The sequence below is a fragment of the Halichoeres trimaculatus genome, unplaced genomic scaffold (assembly GCF_033239565.1).
Source record: "Halichoeres trimaculatus isolate MK-OKI-2021-1 unplaced genomic scaffold, fHalTri1.1 fHalTri1_scaffold_3, whole genome shotgun sequence".
Lineage (NCBI taxonomy): Eukaryota > Metazoa > Chordata > Actinopteri > Labriformes > Labridae > Halichoeres > Halichoeres trimaculatus.
In genome coordinates this window covers 34,698,735-34,715,043 of record NW_027437181.1, presented here as the reverse complement: position 1 = coordinate 34,715,043, position 16,309 = coordinate 34,698,735, and the positions used below count along the sequence as shown (strand labels likewise).

Here is a 16,309-nt window from a genome sequence, read left to right as displayed (position 1 = left end):
AAAGATCCCATTCGAAAAGACGAAAAACTCCTCATGTAACCGTGGCTAATGGTTCACCAGCTGTAATTTTGAAAGATAGCTGTATTTTTCATTCACTTTCACATCTTTCATTCACAATATGGAGACATTCTGACTTCTGTTTGTTTGGTGTCCATCATGAATTAATAAGACACCTCTCTGTCAAAGAGCACTTACACTTTGGTTAAAAAGTCAGTCTCAATGAGTCAGAGCATCTTTGAATGTTTTTTTTATGCGTGTTTACGGCATCTACAGTATCCTGACACCCTCAACCTTTACTTCAAGCACCATTTGCACAATGCAGCAGCCCAAAGTGCCTGACAGGAAAACAAAGAAAACGAAAAGAGGACCAGATTTCCCTTGTCCTTTAAATCTTAGTTTCATTATGTTGTTTCCAAACTTGTTGCATTAGACAATCAAAGCACTGTACGTCTCTTTCTTTGATACAGCAGCTGTGTTTCACTGAACTGCTTTCACACTGCGCTCAATTGAATTGTTTGTGTGTTTGTATTGAACCAAATTATTTCATGTTACCTCTTGATGTGCTATTCATCATGTTGTGCATCACAGCTTCTCATTGTGAGCTTGCCAGGGCCTGTTGAGTGCCCTTCGCTAAATGTTTTAGTCGGTAGTGTTTTTTTTTTTTTTTTTTTTTCCCCGCACTTGATTTCCGTACAGAATTGTTTTGGTGCGTCGTACTCAGGGTGCTGTAGAGCTCTGTACTCAAACACGGTGTACCACCAAACACTTGTGCTCTCATTCTCTAAAAGATGGAATTGGCAAAGCAAATGGCTGTTTTCAGTGTGTATTATGTTGAGAGAAAAAATCTATTTCCTCAACAAGTAAAAGTGAATACTGCCAGAAGCAGGAGCCAATAAGCACGCCCAATGAGGTGTCATAACTGAAGTATTTAATAATTTAAACACTGCACGCAGACTTGTACATTACTGCCTTTTTGTTTTTGTCAATAAACATTTTCTACTCCGCTCATGCTTTTATTGTAAGGTGTTGAGTAAACCTGTCTACTTCATTTTGTTTTCAATAGAAATATTTTTCTGCACATAAAGGGCTGAAAACCTGCATGAAAAGTTTGATTCAGATGAAAATTGTGGTCGTATTTCAGATATTAGATTGATTTGGAGGAGCATGACACTTTGAGAGGGTGTGGAGGAAAAAGGGAAGTGTGAGAATTTTGGCTGTAACTTTTCTTGGCAGTCTGTCAGACCCTTAAAAAAGACGAGGCTTCACTGTGTTAAGTCACACTGTGACAGATCACATTGTGATAAGTCAAACCCACAGTCACCATTACCATTTCCTCAAACAAGATGAAACTTAAGCAATCACTGACTGGAAATGGGGTCGTTACAGTGAAGGAGAGGCGAGAGCGGCTCCACTGATGGAAGTGCCGGTGATTTCACGGCTGCCGGTGCAGACAAGTACCTACTCCGTTTCCTGACCAGTCAAAACACATGAATGTTAAAAAGGCTCAGACACTTTTACTTGGGTCTGAGAGCCACTACAGCAGGGCCCCGCACACATTAACATATCACAGACCCCACACAGAAAGACATTAGCCCAGCTCCTGCTTTAGATTTTACTTCTAGGGAATGGAAAGGTGAAATCTCAAGTGCTTCTGATGAAGTCTTCAATTTTCTACCAACCCTATATAAAGAGAGGGAGGATATTACTCATACTGTCACCCATAGAGATTTACTGGCTGACATTTATTCAACCCAGAATGGAAACAAACACACTCCTCTGCAGAATTTTCCCTCAACAACACCATGATTTATTCTTTATTGTGTTTTTAAAATCAGTATCACCAGAAACTACCAGATGCTTTTAACATGGCGTGGGAGTTTAAAGCCAGAAATATAATTACATTGGACAAAAGCAGCTCTAAAGTCCTACAACTTAATTTTGGCTATTAAGTAAAAGGTTTAAAGGAAAAAAAAAAAAAAAAAAGATATTGGACAACGGGTTCCAGGAACTTTCAGTCCTGAGAACTACTAATGGCACATTGTTATCTGCATTTTCACTGAGGCCTGAAACCAAATTAAATATATGCCAATCAAGCCAGTGATGTATGGAGAAGAAATAAAAGTTGTCTGACTACACCACCACTAGAGAGCAACAATGAAGACCTTCATTGAAGAAAACGCGAGAGAATGCAAAGACAAGCTGGCATCTGTGCAACACTACAGTTAGCCTGTTAGCATGGAGGAGACTCAGCCTGTGCTGGTTTGGATTTTGCTTTTATTTTTAACTTAGTGATTAATACCTTGAATTAACCTTTAGGAGTAGAGCAATTAAAAATAAAATGGCTGGACTTAGAGCAGATGTTCCCAGGTTTTCCAGTTTGTGATCCCCAAAATGGCTTTGCAAAGACCAGCGACCCCCGTGCTGTGGGAGGACAATAATAGTGCAATTTAAAAATGAACTAAACAAGGTACTTGATTCAGCAGGTGAGTAGAAAATGAGACTCCCTGTGTGCACACACTGCTGAGATTTCTAAAGCAATATGCTACCACTAGCGGGATTGTATTTCTGGTTTAGGGGCCGTTTACACAACGACGGTTTTAGGGTGAAACTCAAAAATTTTGTTGCGTTTTTGCCCTGTGTTTCCATGAAAACTTTTGAAAACAGCCTCCAGAGGAGGATTTTTCTGAAACGCTACCAATACCGTTGCTATGTAAACAGTAAGCTGACGTTTTCAGTGAAAACACACACATGAGCACATACAACAGTCCAACAGTACCATTGTTACGATCATTGCGGACTATCGTGTTGTGCATGTACTGCTGAATCTGCTGACTGTCTTTATACAAAATGTGCATCTGTTTCTCCACTTCTGCACGTAGATTTTACCAAAATACCAGATGATCTGCTCAACTCTACTTTGGTGGAGATCTCCCAAAAGCAACGTCTGGACAAGACAGTTATAGCACCACCTACAGGTCTGGCATGCTTACAGCGTTTTCAGTCCCTCAGCGTTTCTGTGTAAATGCAGATTTTTTTCAATACATTATCACTGCTTTTAGCGTTTTCAGATGAAACGTTGTGTAAACAGGCCTTAGGCGGTAGACTTTAGTTGACTACAAGCAAGAAGACAGAAGGAACTCTGTTAATTGACAACCTTTAGCAGGATGCTTGTCTCACACAAATCATGAAAGGAAATGTATGACCTGGATGCATTCCTAAGGACTTGATCTGTTTTTTAAACAGCTGTTGTAATCCCTATATCTACTGACTAGTGCTATTGGAAGTCTCCAGTTTACAGGGCTACTCTTCAAACTGTAACACTAGGGGGAGAAAAGATGCACTCTTGCAATCGGGCTCAAAGAAGATGGATCTGAATCACAGCTGTGTCTAAGTTTATTGTGGATGGAGGGTGAAAAAAAGCCTTCCAACCTCTCTGGCCTTTGAAAAGCACTACCCCCAAACAGTGGTCTAAATTTAGACCCTAGCTCCTGCAGTCAAGAAGCACAGAGTTGCTCAGAAGGTCTGTTTCCTGGTCAAATTCCTCATAATTAAGAGAACTGCTTCTCCTGTTCTCCTGTCATGGATGAAAAATGAGACGGTTTCTCATTGTGCGTCTTAACACGATCTCTACAAGGTGCAGTCTGTGATGAAATCTAAGAGTGGAATAAAGGTCATGTGATATTATAGGGTGAGGTTACAGATGTGGAAATGTAAACATTTTCTTTTCTGACCTTGCAGCAGGGAGGTTGCGGTGGTCACAGTCTCTGGAACACCATCTTTGCTGTAAATGGACTGAAGAAACTCTGGCATGCAGTCGTTTTCGTCGATGATAATGACTCGCACCTGAAAAAGAAGAGATAAGGTGACTTAGAGGCTAGGAATTAGGAAAATTTTAACCAGCAGTTGCGGAGTATGAGTAGAATTTGTGTAGCAGAGATTAGTGAGCATGAAGTCATTGGAAAGAGCTATGATTGGTTGGATGGGGTTGGAAACAATAATTCAATAATCAGCCTGCAAGCTGATATGGCTAGGCGTATGACTTCTGTGTCCTGCATAAACTTATACAACCCTCATGTTGAGTTGTTTTCTGCTTGCCTTTGCTGTGATTGGTCAATCCCTGTTACAGCTGTGCTTAAGTCTTAAGAGCAAAGCATTTGCAGGAAACTATTATCAGGAACCATTTATTGCCAAATGGATACAGTTAGAATTGGCGTTACAGCTCTGCTTTTCGAAGTACTCTGCTCAGCTGGGTAGCAAAAGGTAGCAGGGATAAGACAGAGTGATGACGTGAATAAATACGCCGCCTTGTTGTTAAACACACGCTGAGATTGATTGAGAGGGGTTAGAGATTGAACATCAGCCTGTCAGCTCATCACGGCTAGGTGTATGACCTCTGTGTCCTGCATGAACTTACGCTAACTCCACTGCAGTCGGGAACACTCTCGTCATGCAATGAACCATTCATTGCTAAATAGATACAGCTAGAATTGACGTTACAGCTCTGCTTTTCAGATAACTCCTGGGTTAGCCAAGCAGCCTGAGGCCTATATCACAAAGCAGGATTAGTGTCTTAGCCAGATAACTTCAGGGTTAACTCTCGATTACCGATAGCACGAAGCCGGTTCCTTTTTTATCGGTTCCGCTTCGTGATATAGGCCTCTCCTTGAGCTTTCTAGGAAGTGCATAGCAAAACCCCCAAAACAACAGGGCTAAACACCAGTTTGAACTGTATGCTGCAGGCACCTCTGCCTACTAACATTGTGGCAAAGACAGGGATTCCAGCGAGCAAATACGAACTCAATAAATAGTATGAAGAATATTTTGAAAACTTCTTTTAATTTATCTCACAAGCAAGTGACTTTAGATTAATGGTTAAATAATAAAGGAGAGAGACAGAAAACAGCCCAGATACAGAAAGGAAGACCTTCAAAAGGTGGATCCATAGAAACAGATCACATTATGGGCTTTAATTGTGTAAATGGACAAAATGAGGGATACAAAAACGAGGGTTTAGAAGTAAGAGTCTTTCATCTCTGCTAGTCATTGAGCTTACAGTGAATGGCAACTGAGTGTCACCAATTGGATCATGTTTTTTTAAAATCATTTTTTATTAAATCAGCATCAAATCAGTGTTGCTGTCATCTTTCTTTTTCTTCTATCATCTATGTTCATGTCGTATCTGATCACAACTAATAAAGATTAAGACCAACATCAATAATAATACCAGTATTCATGTGAAAACAGCATTCCTCTCCAGAAGGTTTGTTTGCTCAGACTCAGGTTACTGACGCTTCACTCACTGCATCTTCTGTTGTCTGTAAGGTTCTACAAAATCAACTGAACTTGAGCTTTTAATTTTTTTTTTCTGTTTTAATGTTCTCAACCTTACACCGACAATGGAGAAAAGATAGTTTTTGTTGTATTTTGAACAGTTCCCCTTGTAATACAACACAATTATATTTTATATGCAGCAGTGGCCAAAAGTTTTGGGAACACCTTCAGATCTGGAAATATTGATCTATTTTGTTTTGCCTCCAAATCATGGTTTTCAAACATGTTTGCTCTGAGCACAACAAATATAAGATAAAGTGATTCCTTCTGTTACTTTAACGCTTGGTTTATCCACCTTTTTTAACAGTTAGAGCAACACATCTTTGGCATAGAGTCAACGTATTTCCTCTGCCGAGAACTTCAACACAAATGCTATCCCATGCCTTCAGCAACTTAAGCCAAGAATTTACTTTTGAATGTACAGCAGACCCATCCAATTTATTTTGCAGCTCACCTGAATTTGCTGAATGGGGTTGAGACCCAGACTTGAGCAAGCCAGTCCAACATTTTGAGTGTTACTTTCTATAAGAAAAATGATCCAAATCTCCTTATGATGGCTCTATCCAATGATAAACAGAGCATCATGACGTAATGATGAGGTAAAATATTATTATTATTATTATACTTTATTTTTGGTTTGTTGATATTTAATGGAGAAAGCAAAAAACTAAAACCTCTTAAAATGCAAAGTGTTTGAATGACATTGGCCACCCCTTTTTAAAATAGTAATTAGTAAAATACAAGCTGAGGTCACATTGCCTCCCCGCAGAACACGGCCACGGACCCGTGGCTAAGCAAATAAACAATAACAATAAGCTGACAGAAATAGAACAGATTTTCACCCTGCTGATGTCATACATGTTTCAGCAATTCTGCTGTTGTATCCACACATGCTAAACCCACCTGGGCTATCACTGGAGGGAAAAGCTGCAGATTAAAAGTCACACTGGGTAGGAGTTATGAAATTTAAAATCTGGGATTACTACTTCAGGCACCGTCTGGAATTGGTTCTCTTTGGGACTGGAGAGGTTTTCATCCGTGAGTAACCCAAATTAACCCTGTCCCTAACCAAAAGCAGGCCTCTACCCAACATATTCCAAAAGCGTGCCCTGATGCTGATCCCTGTGGTTTATTTACTGCTCCTCAGTGAGGAGGCTGCTGCAGAGTCGGCAGTGCTTTCCCTTCAGCGGCTCAGCACAGAATGCAATGTGCTGCAGTTTTCCAGAAGCCCTGAGCCAACAAACTAGAGTGGATCTGTGTGAAAAGATGAATTTATATGGTGTGAGTATGAAGGTGAGTGTGCGTGTGTGAGACAGTGTGATCCTGCTCAGTTCATTAGGGACATGAAGGCAAACACAGCATCTTCTACCAGATGTTGACCGACCGCCCGCTCGCGCGCAGCATTCAGGAGGAATAAATACAGACATGCACTGGCAGGCGAGCCTCGCTGACCTGCAGCCTCTCCTCAGCTCCTCCGTATGAACAAACACAAAAGATCACTCACTGATACACACAATGTCACACATACTCTGAGTTGTGAGTAAATACCAATGGTATTAAGTCCTGGTAGGTAAGATGAAGTTCTGTAATGTCAGATAATCCTTCAGCAAAGATCAACGTCCAAGCAATGAACAAAATTAAAATCTGACCATGTCGCTCCCAGAGGTGCTTTGTGTGTTTGCCAGCCACTGTTAATCTTTGTTTGCTTGTGTATATGAGTGTGTGTGTTTCTGCTCATGTGAGACAGCGCCATAATGTGCCATTATGATAGAAAATGGCAAGAGTTTTTCAAGATATATGACGGTACTGTACTGTGGTGTGTGTTCAACTCTGTGGGAAAGCAAGATTGAATGAGAAGAGGGGGGAAGTCAGCCGTAATAAAGCAAGATGAGCTCAAGCACACACACACACACACTCTGGAGGCAGCTGCAGGCAGGTCTCAGGCTGGTTAGGTAACTAATGGTGCCGATGAGCTATCACTCCTGGAGGGAGAAACTTGGAAACTACCTGCAAATTAAAGACATGCTCAGTGACTCTGGTCCACACAAACACAGCACCTCTTTTCACCACTTTCAAAGGCTGAGACGTATTTCTGAAGAGCAGAACAAAAATCACTGCTTCACAAGTCAAAGCAGCTGCATTAGTTCCAAATTCCCTTTTAAGACATTTTATTGTTGTCATTTTACAAACTACTAATGTATTTCTGGTGAAATGAACCACTCTAGAATAGTTTTGGTTATCCCACTATGCTTTCCCACAGATGGTGCCGCTATAATGAGTTGTGCTGCAGCAGAGTGAGGATGCTTCTGAGAAATGGTCAGGCTTTGTGTCAGGAGCGATGTATGGAACGAATAGGACTCGATGCATGCTGAGCTACTGCAGGAAGGAACTAGTTCAAAGTACTTTTTCCACCTCAAGGCTGATACTCCACCACTGGCTTGGTAGGGTCCAGTTAAAAAAAAAAATGATACCAAATAACTTGATTCTAATAGCATTGGCAGAAAAATAATGAGAAAGACCCTTGAAAACTGAACACATTACTCCACTTTTTTACATGCTGTATGTATTTTAAGATAAGTGTGGTGACACAGTGCTAATTGTTATGGTTATCTGACTTGAATCAATGGGTAAATGGGACAATCATAAGGTACTTTGTCTTTTTGTAAAACTCAAAACATTGTCAACATTTCTGAGAATGAATTATAGTCTATCAATAAAATGAAGAGACAAGTAACATTTGTTCTGCTTAGTGAGGTTAGCGGTAGATGAGCATTGGTCGGACATAACCAGGACTCACTAAAATTACAAGTTACGGACATGTCTTACAGCCAAAATACACCAGATGTGTCGTCAGTCTGTTACTTTCACACAAAAACACCGCTAAATAAGGCTCTAGTTCTCATCGTGTTGTAAAACGGCGCTACCTCCGCTGCAGAGCCACAGCTGGCTACGAGGCGCTTGCTGCTTAGTGTATCAGTTCGGGCGCACGACGTTCCAGATATAAACAAACGCAGGTAGTCTGCCAGGACGAAGAGACACGATGAGAACTAGAGCCTTATTTAGCTGTGTTTTTGTGTGAAAGTAACGCGCTGAAAATTCTCTTATTAAAACATGAATGCAGACCGATATCAGACTTTTTCGGTGAAAGTCCGTTTATTTGTGTTTTTGGTCAAGTAAAAAATGGCCCCATCTGAGTGCAGAGGAAACCGGCAGAGGAGCAGGGAGGGGGTGTTTGGTGCGTGCACTCTGGGCTTCTGCTGCACAAAAACACTGCTGTAGGGGTAATTTCTGCCCTAAACTTTGTGATAGGACCCAACTTGTTCCATCCCGGAGTATCACACGTTTCCACCAAGCATCCACGTTCAGTTGAGTACGGTTTGGCACTGTTTGGTACAGTTAAGCCTGATCCTGTTTGCGTTTCTACAGCAAAACTGTGCCCTCTGGTGGTAGGCAGCGTGTAAGCCAGATGCAGAAAGCTGCAGCTGTTAAACAATAGCGTGACGCTAGAGCAGCGTGGCACAGTTTACCCCGCTAATAAATCTAATGTAAAAGAAAAACGTGACACAGAAAACAAAGAGCATAGATGGAACCCATGCAGCATTTCGTCCTCTCTGTGATTGGCATGTAGCTCTTTGATACAAAGTGCAATCAAACTTCGTTTCAGTGAAGTCTGTGTGCAGTCAGGAGAAATGCAGCCACTGTCCGGGCAAGTGACAATTCTTTTGACCAATCAACAGTCTGCAGTGTTGTAACTCCACCTTCTGAGAGCGGATCGGTTCAGTCTGGCACCCATACGAAAGGGTCCAAAAAAGTGGGACGGCTCGTCCCAGTTATTTGGGGATCTGTCCTGGGATAAGTCAGTGGAAACAAACACAAAATGTGCGAGAGACAAACCGAGGTGGTCTGCTTGGTGGAAACACGGCTTTAGATGCCAACTCACGCTGAATCCGCTCCATTGTGCCCTGGCTGTGTCCCTGCTCTGGCAGGTTGCAGCAGATACACAAGCCTCCTCATTTTGCTGGATGCTGGAGCTGTGACACTTCACTATACAAAAAGCAGATGAGTCGAAACCACCTAAAATCACCCAGTGACTTTCAAAATAAGCAAATCATGTCAAAATCAGATCATAATGAGTTTGACTTCAACAAAAACTTGACATGATAAGCACAACCAGTCTGGGAGTCAACAGGTTTGAGGTTTTACATCCCAACATGAATGGAAGTCCTTGGTTTAGCGACTTGTGCTGCCTGTCAGCCCTGCAACATGCCAGACTGAATGCAAAGCCGGTGTAAGTTGACTGATGAGAGAACACATAGTCAACACAACAGAGCGGAGCAGGCCTGGAGATACATCTGGTGTATCACATGCGGTAGGACACTGGGCTGTGAGTAACACTTAACAGATAGCCTGCTCAGCTTCTGGTCACTAAGCTATGCTACAAACTGTGTTTACAAAATATTTCAAAAAAATAGTGCTAGGTAAGCACAAATAAATACAATATCTCATTGCTTTGCATCCTGGGAAAAGATGTCTTGAAAAACAAAAGTGTCAGAAAGAAGATCTGCTTTCCATCATTTGTTTAAAAACAAATGCACGCCGGTGACGGTGCTCATGGGAAACAGAGTCCTTATCCTGGAAAAAACACCCCCAATATTGGTCAGTCTTGTGTTTTTGTTTGTGTTTATCAATTTTTCCGACGAATTTCAAAGACAAACCTTGCCCTCAAAACTAAGCAACATATATTTTAATACTTGTATTAATCATTGTTTATATTATTCTCGTCCAGTGTTAACTTGAAGAGGTAACACTATTGTCACAGAAGCTGTGCACAGCTCTCTTAGATCACATGAGCTAACGACGTGATCATGGAGAATATGAGCAGTAATTCAGATATTGTTTGCAGAGTTTCAGTTGCTTTCCTCCTGATACAGAAATCATTCATGCTGTAAGTCACCATAAGCACAGGTCGAGCAGGTGCTTCTTATTTGAACAGATCACTATATTCTTCTCTGTAATCAAACATAATGCCTGCTATCAGAACGCTTAGGAAAAAGAATTCCCTTTCAGACCACTCTGGGCTTTGTGTTTTTCTCAGAAAGTCTTTTGTTATATAAGCGTCACTGCAGCCAAACACCCAAGGAGAGGGAGAGGAAGATAAGATGTACAGATCTACCCAGAGCAGATATTCTTCAGCTACAGTGTATGCAGACTCTGTGTGTTTTTGGATTCAGGGTGCCTAATTCTGGGATATGGAGTTTGTTTAAAGCTGGGTCATGAGTTACTACAATGTCTGTGTTTTTGGTCTGAAAATCTACTGCATCCTGGTACATTCAGATTTGTGTTTTCATCTGCTCCTCAAAAAGAAAGTGAGTTGCGTAGCATTTTGCACATTGTTCAGCAGCAGATGCTTGGTAGTATTATGTTTGACTGAAGCAGGACAATCACACAACGTTTTGGGGAAAAATAATATAGAAGAATTAACCTAATTCTGAAAGATCAACATTTGACTCAGGAAAATGGTTTAATACTATATGTAACGTGTAAAAAAGCAAGAACAGCACAGATATCAGAAAACGTCAGCCTGATAAAATGAGCATGAACTTATTAAATGTGCTCTTTCTGGTCTGTGGAAACACTCTGAGTGGATGTTCTTGTCACAGACCCATGGGCTTGGTTGGTTGAGCTCACACTGTCCTCTAGAAAGTAACATTTAGTTTTGCTTTATTTCCCCTCTTTAGCCCTGAGCGGTCTGTGAAAACATATGCCTCAGTTCTCTCTGAATGTGTTTGTGCAGTCGATGCACATCAGCTGTTTGCCAATTTGGCTGCTTTTCAGTGTTTTTTCTTTCTTTCCCTGTGAATGCACCAATTAAAATGCTGACTGTTGTCTGTTTTTTTTTTTTTCTGTGGAGGGGTGAGTTACTGTGTCATCACTTACAGATGCTCCATACGTGACCTACAGCACAACTGCTTCTTTAACCAGGCCAGGCTTGTTCCTGAGTTAATGAGGATTATAAAGAAGTGTTGTTCAGGAATAAACATTTGCATGATTCATTAAAGCTGAGCCCATAGAATACACCACAGAAATTAAAAGGAAGGTGTTAGATGTTGGAATATTTATAAAAACGGCTGGTTCATATGATTACCTGTTTTTTATTCACCTGACTATGTGGAATACTTGATCCTGATTGGTCAAACCTCTTTGCTAATGGTTAGTAAGTTAAAACTGCTCATATGATGTCACATAAATTAAATCTACCAATTGAGCATATGCGCTCACAACCCCTTTACAAAGTACACCTGTTCAACTGCTAATCAATGTAAATATCTAACTAGCCAATCACATGACAGCAACTCCATACTTTTATATATTATGCCTGTCATGCACACGAAACTGCAGTTTACATCACTAAAAACAATGTTTTCTGAAAACTCGGGCCAAAGTGAAGATTTTGGAAAACTCTGATTTATGGTTTCATGTAGACACCAGTACACAGGGTTTTCAGTTCTCAAACATCTGAATAATGGGGGTTTATCCTGATTGGATGGCACAGGTTTTACAGCTAAAAAACACTGCCTAATATGGGTTTAGCATGCCTTGAGCCACACTTATCAGCAGATTTGCCCACTGCATGTGGATGAATGTATTCAAAAAACAAATATTTGGGGGATACCCTTTCTTTAAAATACCCGTCTACATGTGGACATGGCCTGAGTCATGTAGACATGGTGAAGAGGAGCTGCTGAAGTTTAAAATGAGCATCAGAATGTTGAAGAAAGGTGATTTTAAATGCTTGTTGGTCTAAGTATTTGACAAACTGCTAATCTGCTGACAGGGCCAGCCCGTGGCATAGGCAGAATAGATAAATGTTAGGGGCGCCGGCAATCATTGGAGCTAGCCCGGCTATCTTTTTTGTATAAAAGAAGTTCCAGACTTAACTTCAGGAATGTTACAAAACAATCCTGCAAAACATTGCACCCCAGCTCTATTTTCCTGCACTCAGCTTGACCCTGAAGGGTGCATGATCACAACATCAACACTACTCCTCCTCACCTGCACCTCCTCATCTTTATGCTGCTGAAATGATACTGACCAACAGTATGCTAAATAACAGGTACCATGTCCAAAGAGCCAAAGCCTTCAGGAGCCCAGGGGTGAAAGAGAAGATGAGAGGAGGAGAAATGCTAAAAAGACAAAGGTATGTGCGTAATGTTATTAAGAAGTTTTACTTGAAGTTGTGCTGGCTTGATATCGGTTGGTGGTCAAGTTTGACTGTGCAAGTCCTAACTTCTCATAAAGTTACTGTCAGTGATTTTCAGTACTTTTTAATCAGGTAAACAAACATTTTTTATATGTGTAGATAAAATAACCAGGTATAGAATCACAGTTTTTCTTTTGTGAGGCAGGTATCGCTGGAGTCCTGCTTCTTATTAACATCGTTGTGCATTTAGAAAGCTAACATTCAGATGATTTCAAATACAAATATTGTGTTAAATAGTTTGAAGTACACTTGCCCTGCTGCTCTGATGAAGAGAAAACATACCTAGGAACCTCTGGATTTAAGCTTTTCAAACGTTTGCTTTATTATCAATAAATATTCACTACTACTAACTTGACTGATATATGTGACTCACTTGGTTTCTTATTTATTTTATTTTGTTATAGGTTCCTGTGATATACATATTCTCAAATCTTCAATTCATATTTATAGATCTTTTTATTTCAGTTCTATATATATATATATATATATATATATATATATATATATATATATATATATATATATATATATATATATATATATATATATATATATATATATACATATATATATATATATATACATATATATATATATATATATATATATATATATATATATATATATATATATATATATATATATATATATATATATATATATATATATATATATATATATATATATATATATAGAGTAGCGCTGTATGATAGTTTTATTTAAGTATGTAAAAACTGTTATTGGTGCTGGAATACAAAGGGCACCAGATGAAATCTTGCCTAGGGCACCAAATTGGTTAGGGCCGGCTCTGGCTGCCGGGATTTTCACACAAAACCATCTCTAAAGTTTATAGAGAACAGTCCCAGAAAGAAAGAATATCCAGTGAGCAGCAGTTCTCTGGGACAAACTTTACTCCTGTCAGCTAAGAACAGGAAACTGAGGCTCATACAAATATTGAGCCTGTGTGAAACTCAACCCTTAGGCTGATGATGAAATGTTTAAATCAACAAGATTAATACTGTAAGTCAACAACATCAAATATTTTAGTGCTGCATGCAAGCATGTACTTATGTAAGGTTATCGGTACTTTTTCGTTTGTTGTAGTTTTGTTTTTTACTTTAATCAAACCAGTCCATGGACCTTTAAGTGTTTTATATGACATCTGCATCATTGACAGCACCGTAAACACTATAAACAAACCACTTCAACCAGATGTAACCATTCACTCCTCCATTATCCTCTCAGCTGCTCCAGCTTGATGTAATGACTGATACTGTGACTGCTCAGGAAAGAGTGGAGGTCAAGAGTTCAAGTGGTTTTCAAACTGACATTATGAGAATCTCTGTAGGTTAACCATGTCAACAACAACAGCACAAAAATACATCGCCGCTTCCAGCTCTGTAAATTCAGGGCTTCATCTATTCATCTGTCTATCTATACACATGTACACCTTGTTGACGTTTTGTTTTCAATATAAGTTAAATTGAAAAAGGCATTGTGTAATAAAGATTATACACATCTTGTCACTGAGGACAGACATCATCCTCTTAAAAAAAGAAGACAGCTCTGCATCAGTTTTGTCCACCTACAGTTGTCTCAGGGATCAGTTTCTGTTTCAGGGGAAGGGGGCTAGGCACCCTCTTTTACCTTGACAAGGTGAGCTAGGAGATAAGTGGGTTTTTCCCCTTGAGAAATGTTCTGCATACTTCATCACCTTCCACTACAAAGCACTTGTTCCTATCAGAGAGACAGTCATTTTTAAAGTAATCCCAAGTGGGGCTCTGGCGCTGTCTCCCAACCTTCGCTGCCATTAACGCGCTGCTGCGGACAGGGTGTGGACAGATGCTTGTGTGAATGTACCAACTGGTCGGAAACGGCCGGAAAACAGAACAAAAAGTCATTACCAACCCCCCAAAAACGAGTTTATGCATGAGATAGATTAACAAGGTTGAAAACTAAAGTCATTCTTTTCTTTAATTTTACATTGTTTTAGCCAGTTTTGTAAACTCACAATGCAGTTCAAGTAAGTCATTGTTTTTTTGTAAAGCCTCATTTTTATTTTCATTTCAGTTAACAGAATTTTTTTTTTTTTTTTTTTCACCCCTTATTTCATTTTTTCGTTATTTTTCATTTACTGTAATAACTTTGACGTTTAGAAGAAAGTAAAAAATCTGGTACTTAACAGCACTGTTTTTGACTTATGTTAGTTTGTGAAAGCGTAGACCCTGGATATAATATTCCATTTTCCCTGTGTTGAAAAAAAAAAGACTCTTTATCCAGATCAGTATGTTTATTTTGTAAATCATGCTCTCCTGTATTTCCTGACATGTTCAAAATATTTAGTGACACAATGGTGCGACTCTTTTGAGGCCCTTAACTGTCGAAAAGATGGTTTTTAGACAGCTTTTTTAATTGAACCAACTCTGACCTATAAACAGGGTCACTTAAGTGGAAAGGGAGTGAGTGTTACCTTTAAAAATCTAACGCAGGTTAGATCGTAGCAAACCCCATAGTTTAAGAAAAACATATGTGGTTTAGTTGCATTGTCCAGTTTTGCAACCATGATATAAAGTTGTGATAAATAACATCCAAATGGAGATAAAAGTGATCCTTTGGTATAGTGACCGATAGGTGTACGCTAATTTGCAAAAGCAACAACATAACTGCAGGTGCATAAACATAAACGCAAAAGTCGCAGCCGTGCAGCCAAAACAGGAGTTAAGAGGACAGTTTTCCCAACGGACAGAAAAGTTGTGAAAGTAAATGATTGTTTTCTTTTATTTTTACCTTCATAACAGTGCAGGGTATCTGGACTGGACTGAGCTTCATATAATGGCATCAGAATGATGTAAAAGCATAAGCATTGAACCCATTAAGGCCCCTGTCCATCCTGTTAACTGTGACAATTCTGAGTTTCTTACAAATGCTTGTATTTCTTGTATTTCAGTACAATAATAAAATAGCTGTTTCTCTTGGAGCTCCACTAAGACGGGATCTAAAAGCTGCCTGTGCTCCAGGGGGGAGGCAGGGGGCAGAGGCTGGACATGAGTTATGGGAGGACACGGACACAAACCTTATTATTTCTCATCTTTTTGTTCTTTATTCCCTTTTCTCTCTTGTCCTTATATCTGTATTTTCTTTCCTAAATGCCCCCTTCACTCCATCTCTCCCCCTCTCTCTTCATAAAGAGGCTCTGTAGTCCACCAGGGCCCAGAGCGGAGCAGTGGAGGACAGATGGTTCAGCGGGACATGTTTTAGCCTGAGGCCAGAATAATGATGGAAACCGGAGCAGATGCATTGCTGCCTGCAGCGGTCAGCCGCTGTTCTCTCTCACTTCCTGACAACACAAGGAAGTCATGGGGAATTCCTGCGCAGTCGGTCCAGACAGATGATTTTATCTGGGTCTGAGCAGAGACACAAAGTGTGACTCCAGACTGCACGGATGTGTTGTCTTTGTCTTTTAAGTCCTTTTACATCAGTTCAGGTTAAGGCCTCAGAGTAACCGCCCATGTAGCATTTATGAGTTCAAAATGCCTCAGATACAAAACAGAGAGGCCAACCTGGAGCCTCCATCATTTTGACTCAAACTCTTAGAGCTCACCCAGCGAGCGGAAATCAATAGAAGCCTTCAGCTGAAATGCATATCCAGCTGAAGTATGGCTTCAGAGTAGTTTGAGACTTCATGACTGAGTGTGGCTATTTTATTGTCTGAGGGAT

The 16,309-nt window shown here is 40.1% G+C and overlaps 1 protein-coding gene across 1 annotated transcript in view; it reads right to left on the bottom strand.

The window, feature by feature from the left end:
• The window catches only part of LOC141787560 (neural-cadherin-like), a 477,836-nt gene that overhangs the window by 323,024 nt on the left and 138,503 nt on the right, over positions 1 to 16,309 (bottom strand). Inside the window, exon 5 of the mRNA XM_074666057.1 lies at positions 3,732 to 3,843. Within this exon, the coding sequence (XP_074522158.1) occupies positions 3,732 to 3,843 (112 nt within the window). The remainder of the gene's footprint in view (positions 1 to 3,731; positions 3,844 to 16,309) is intronic.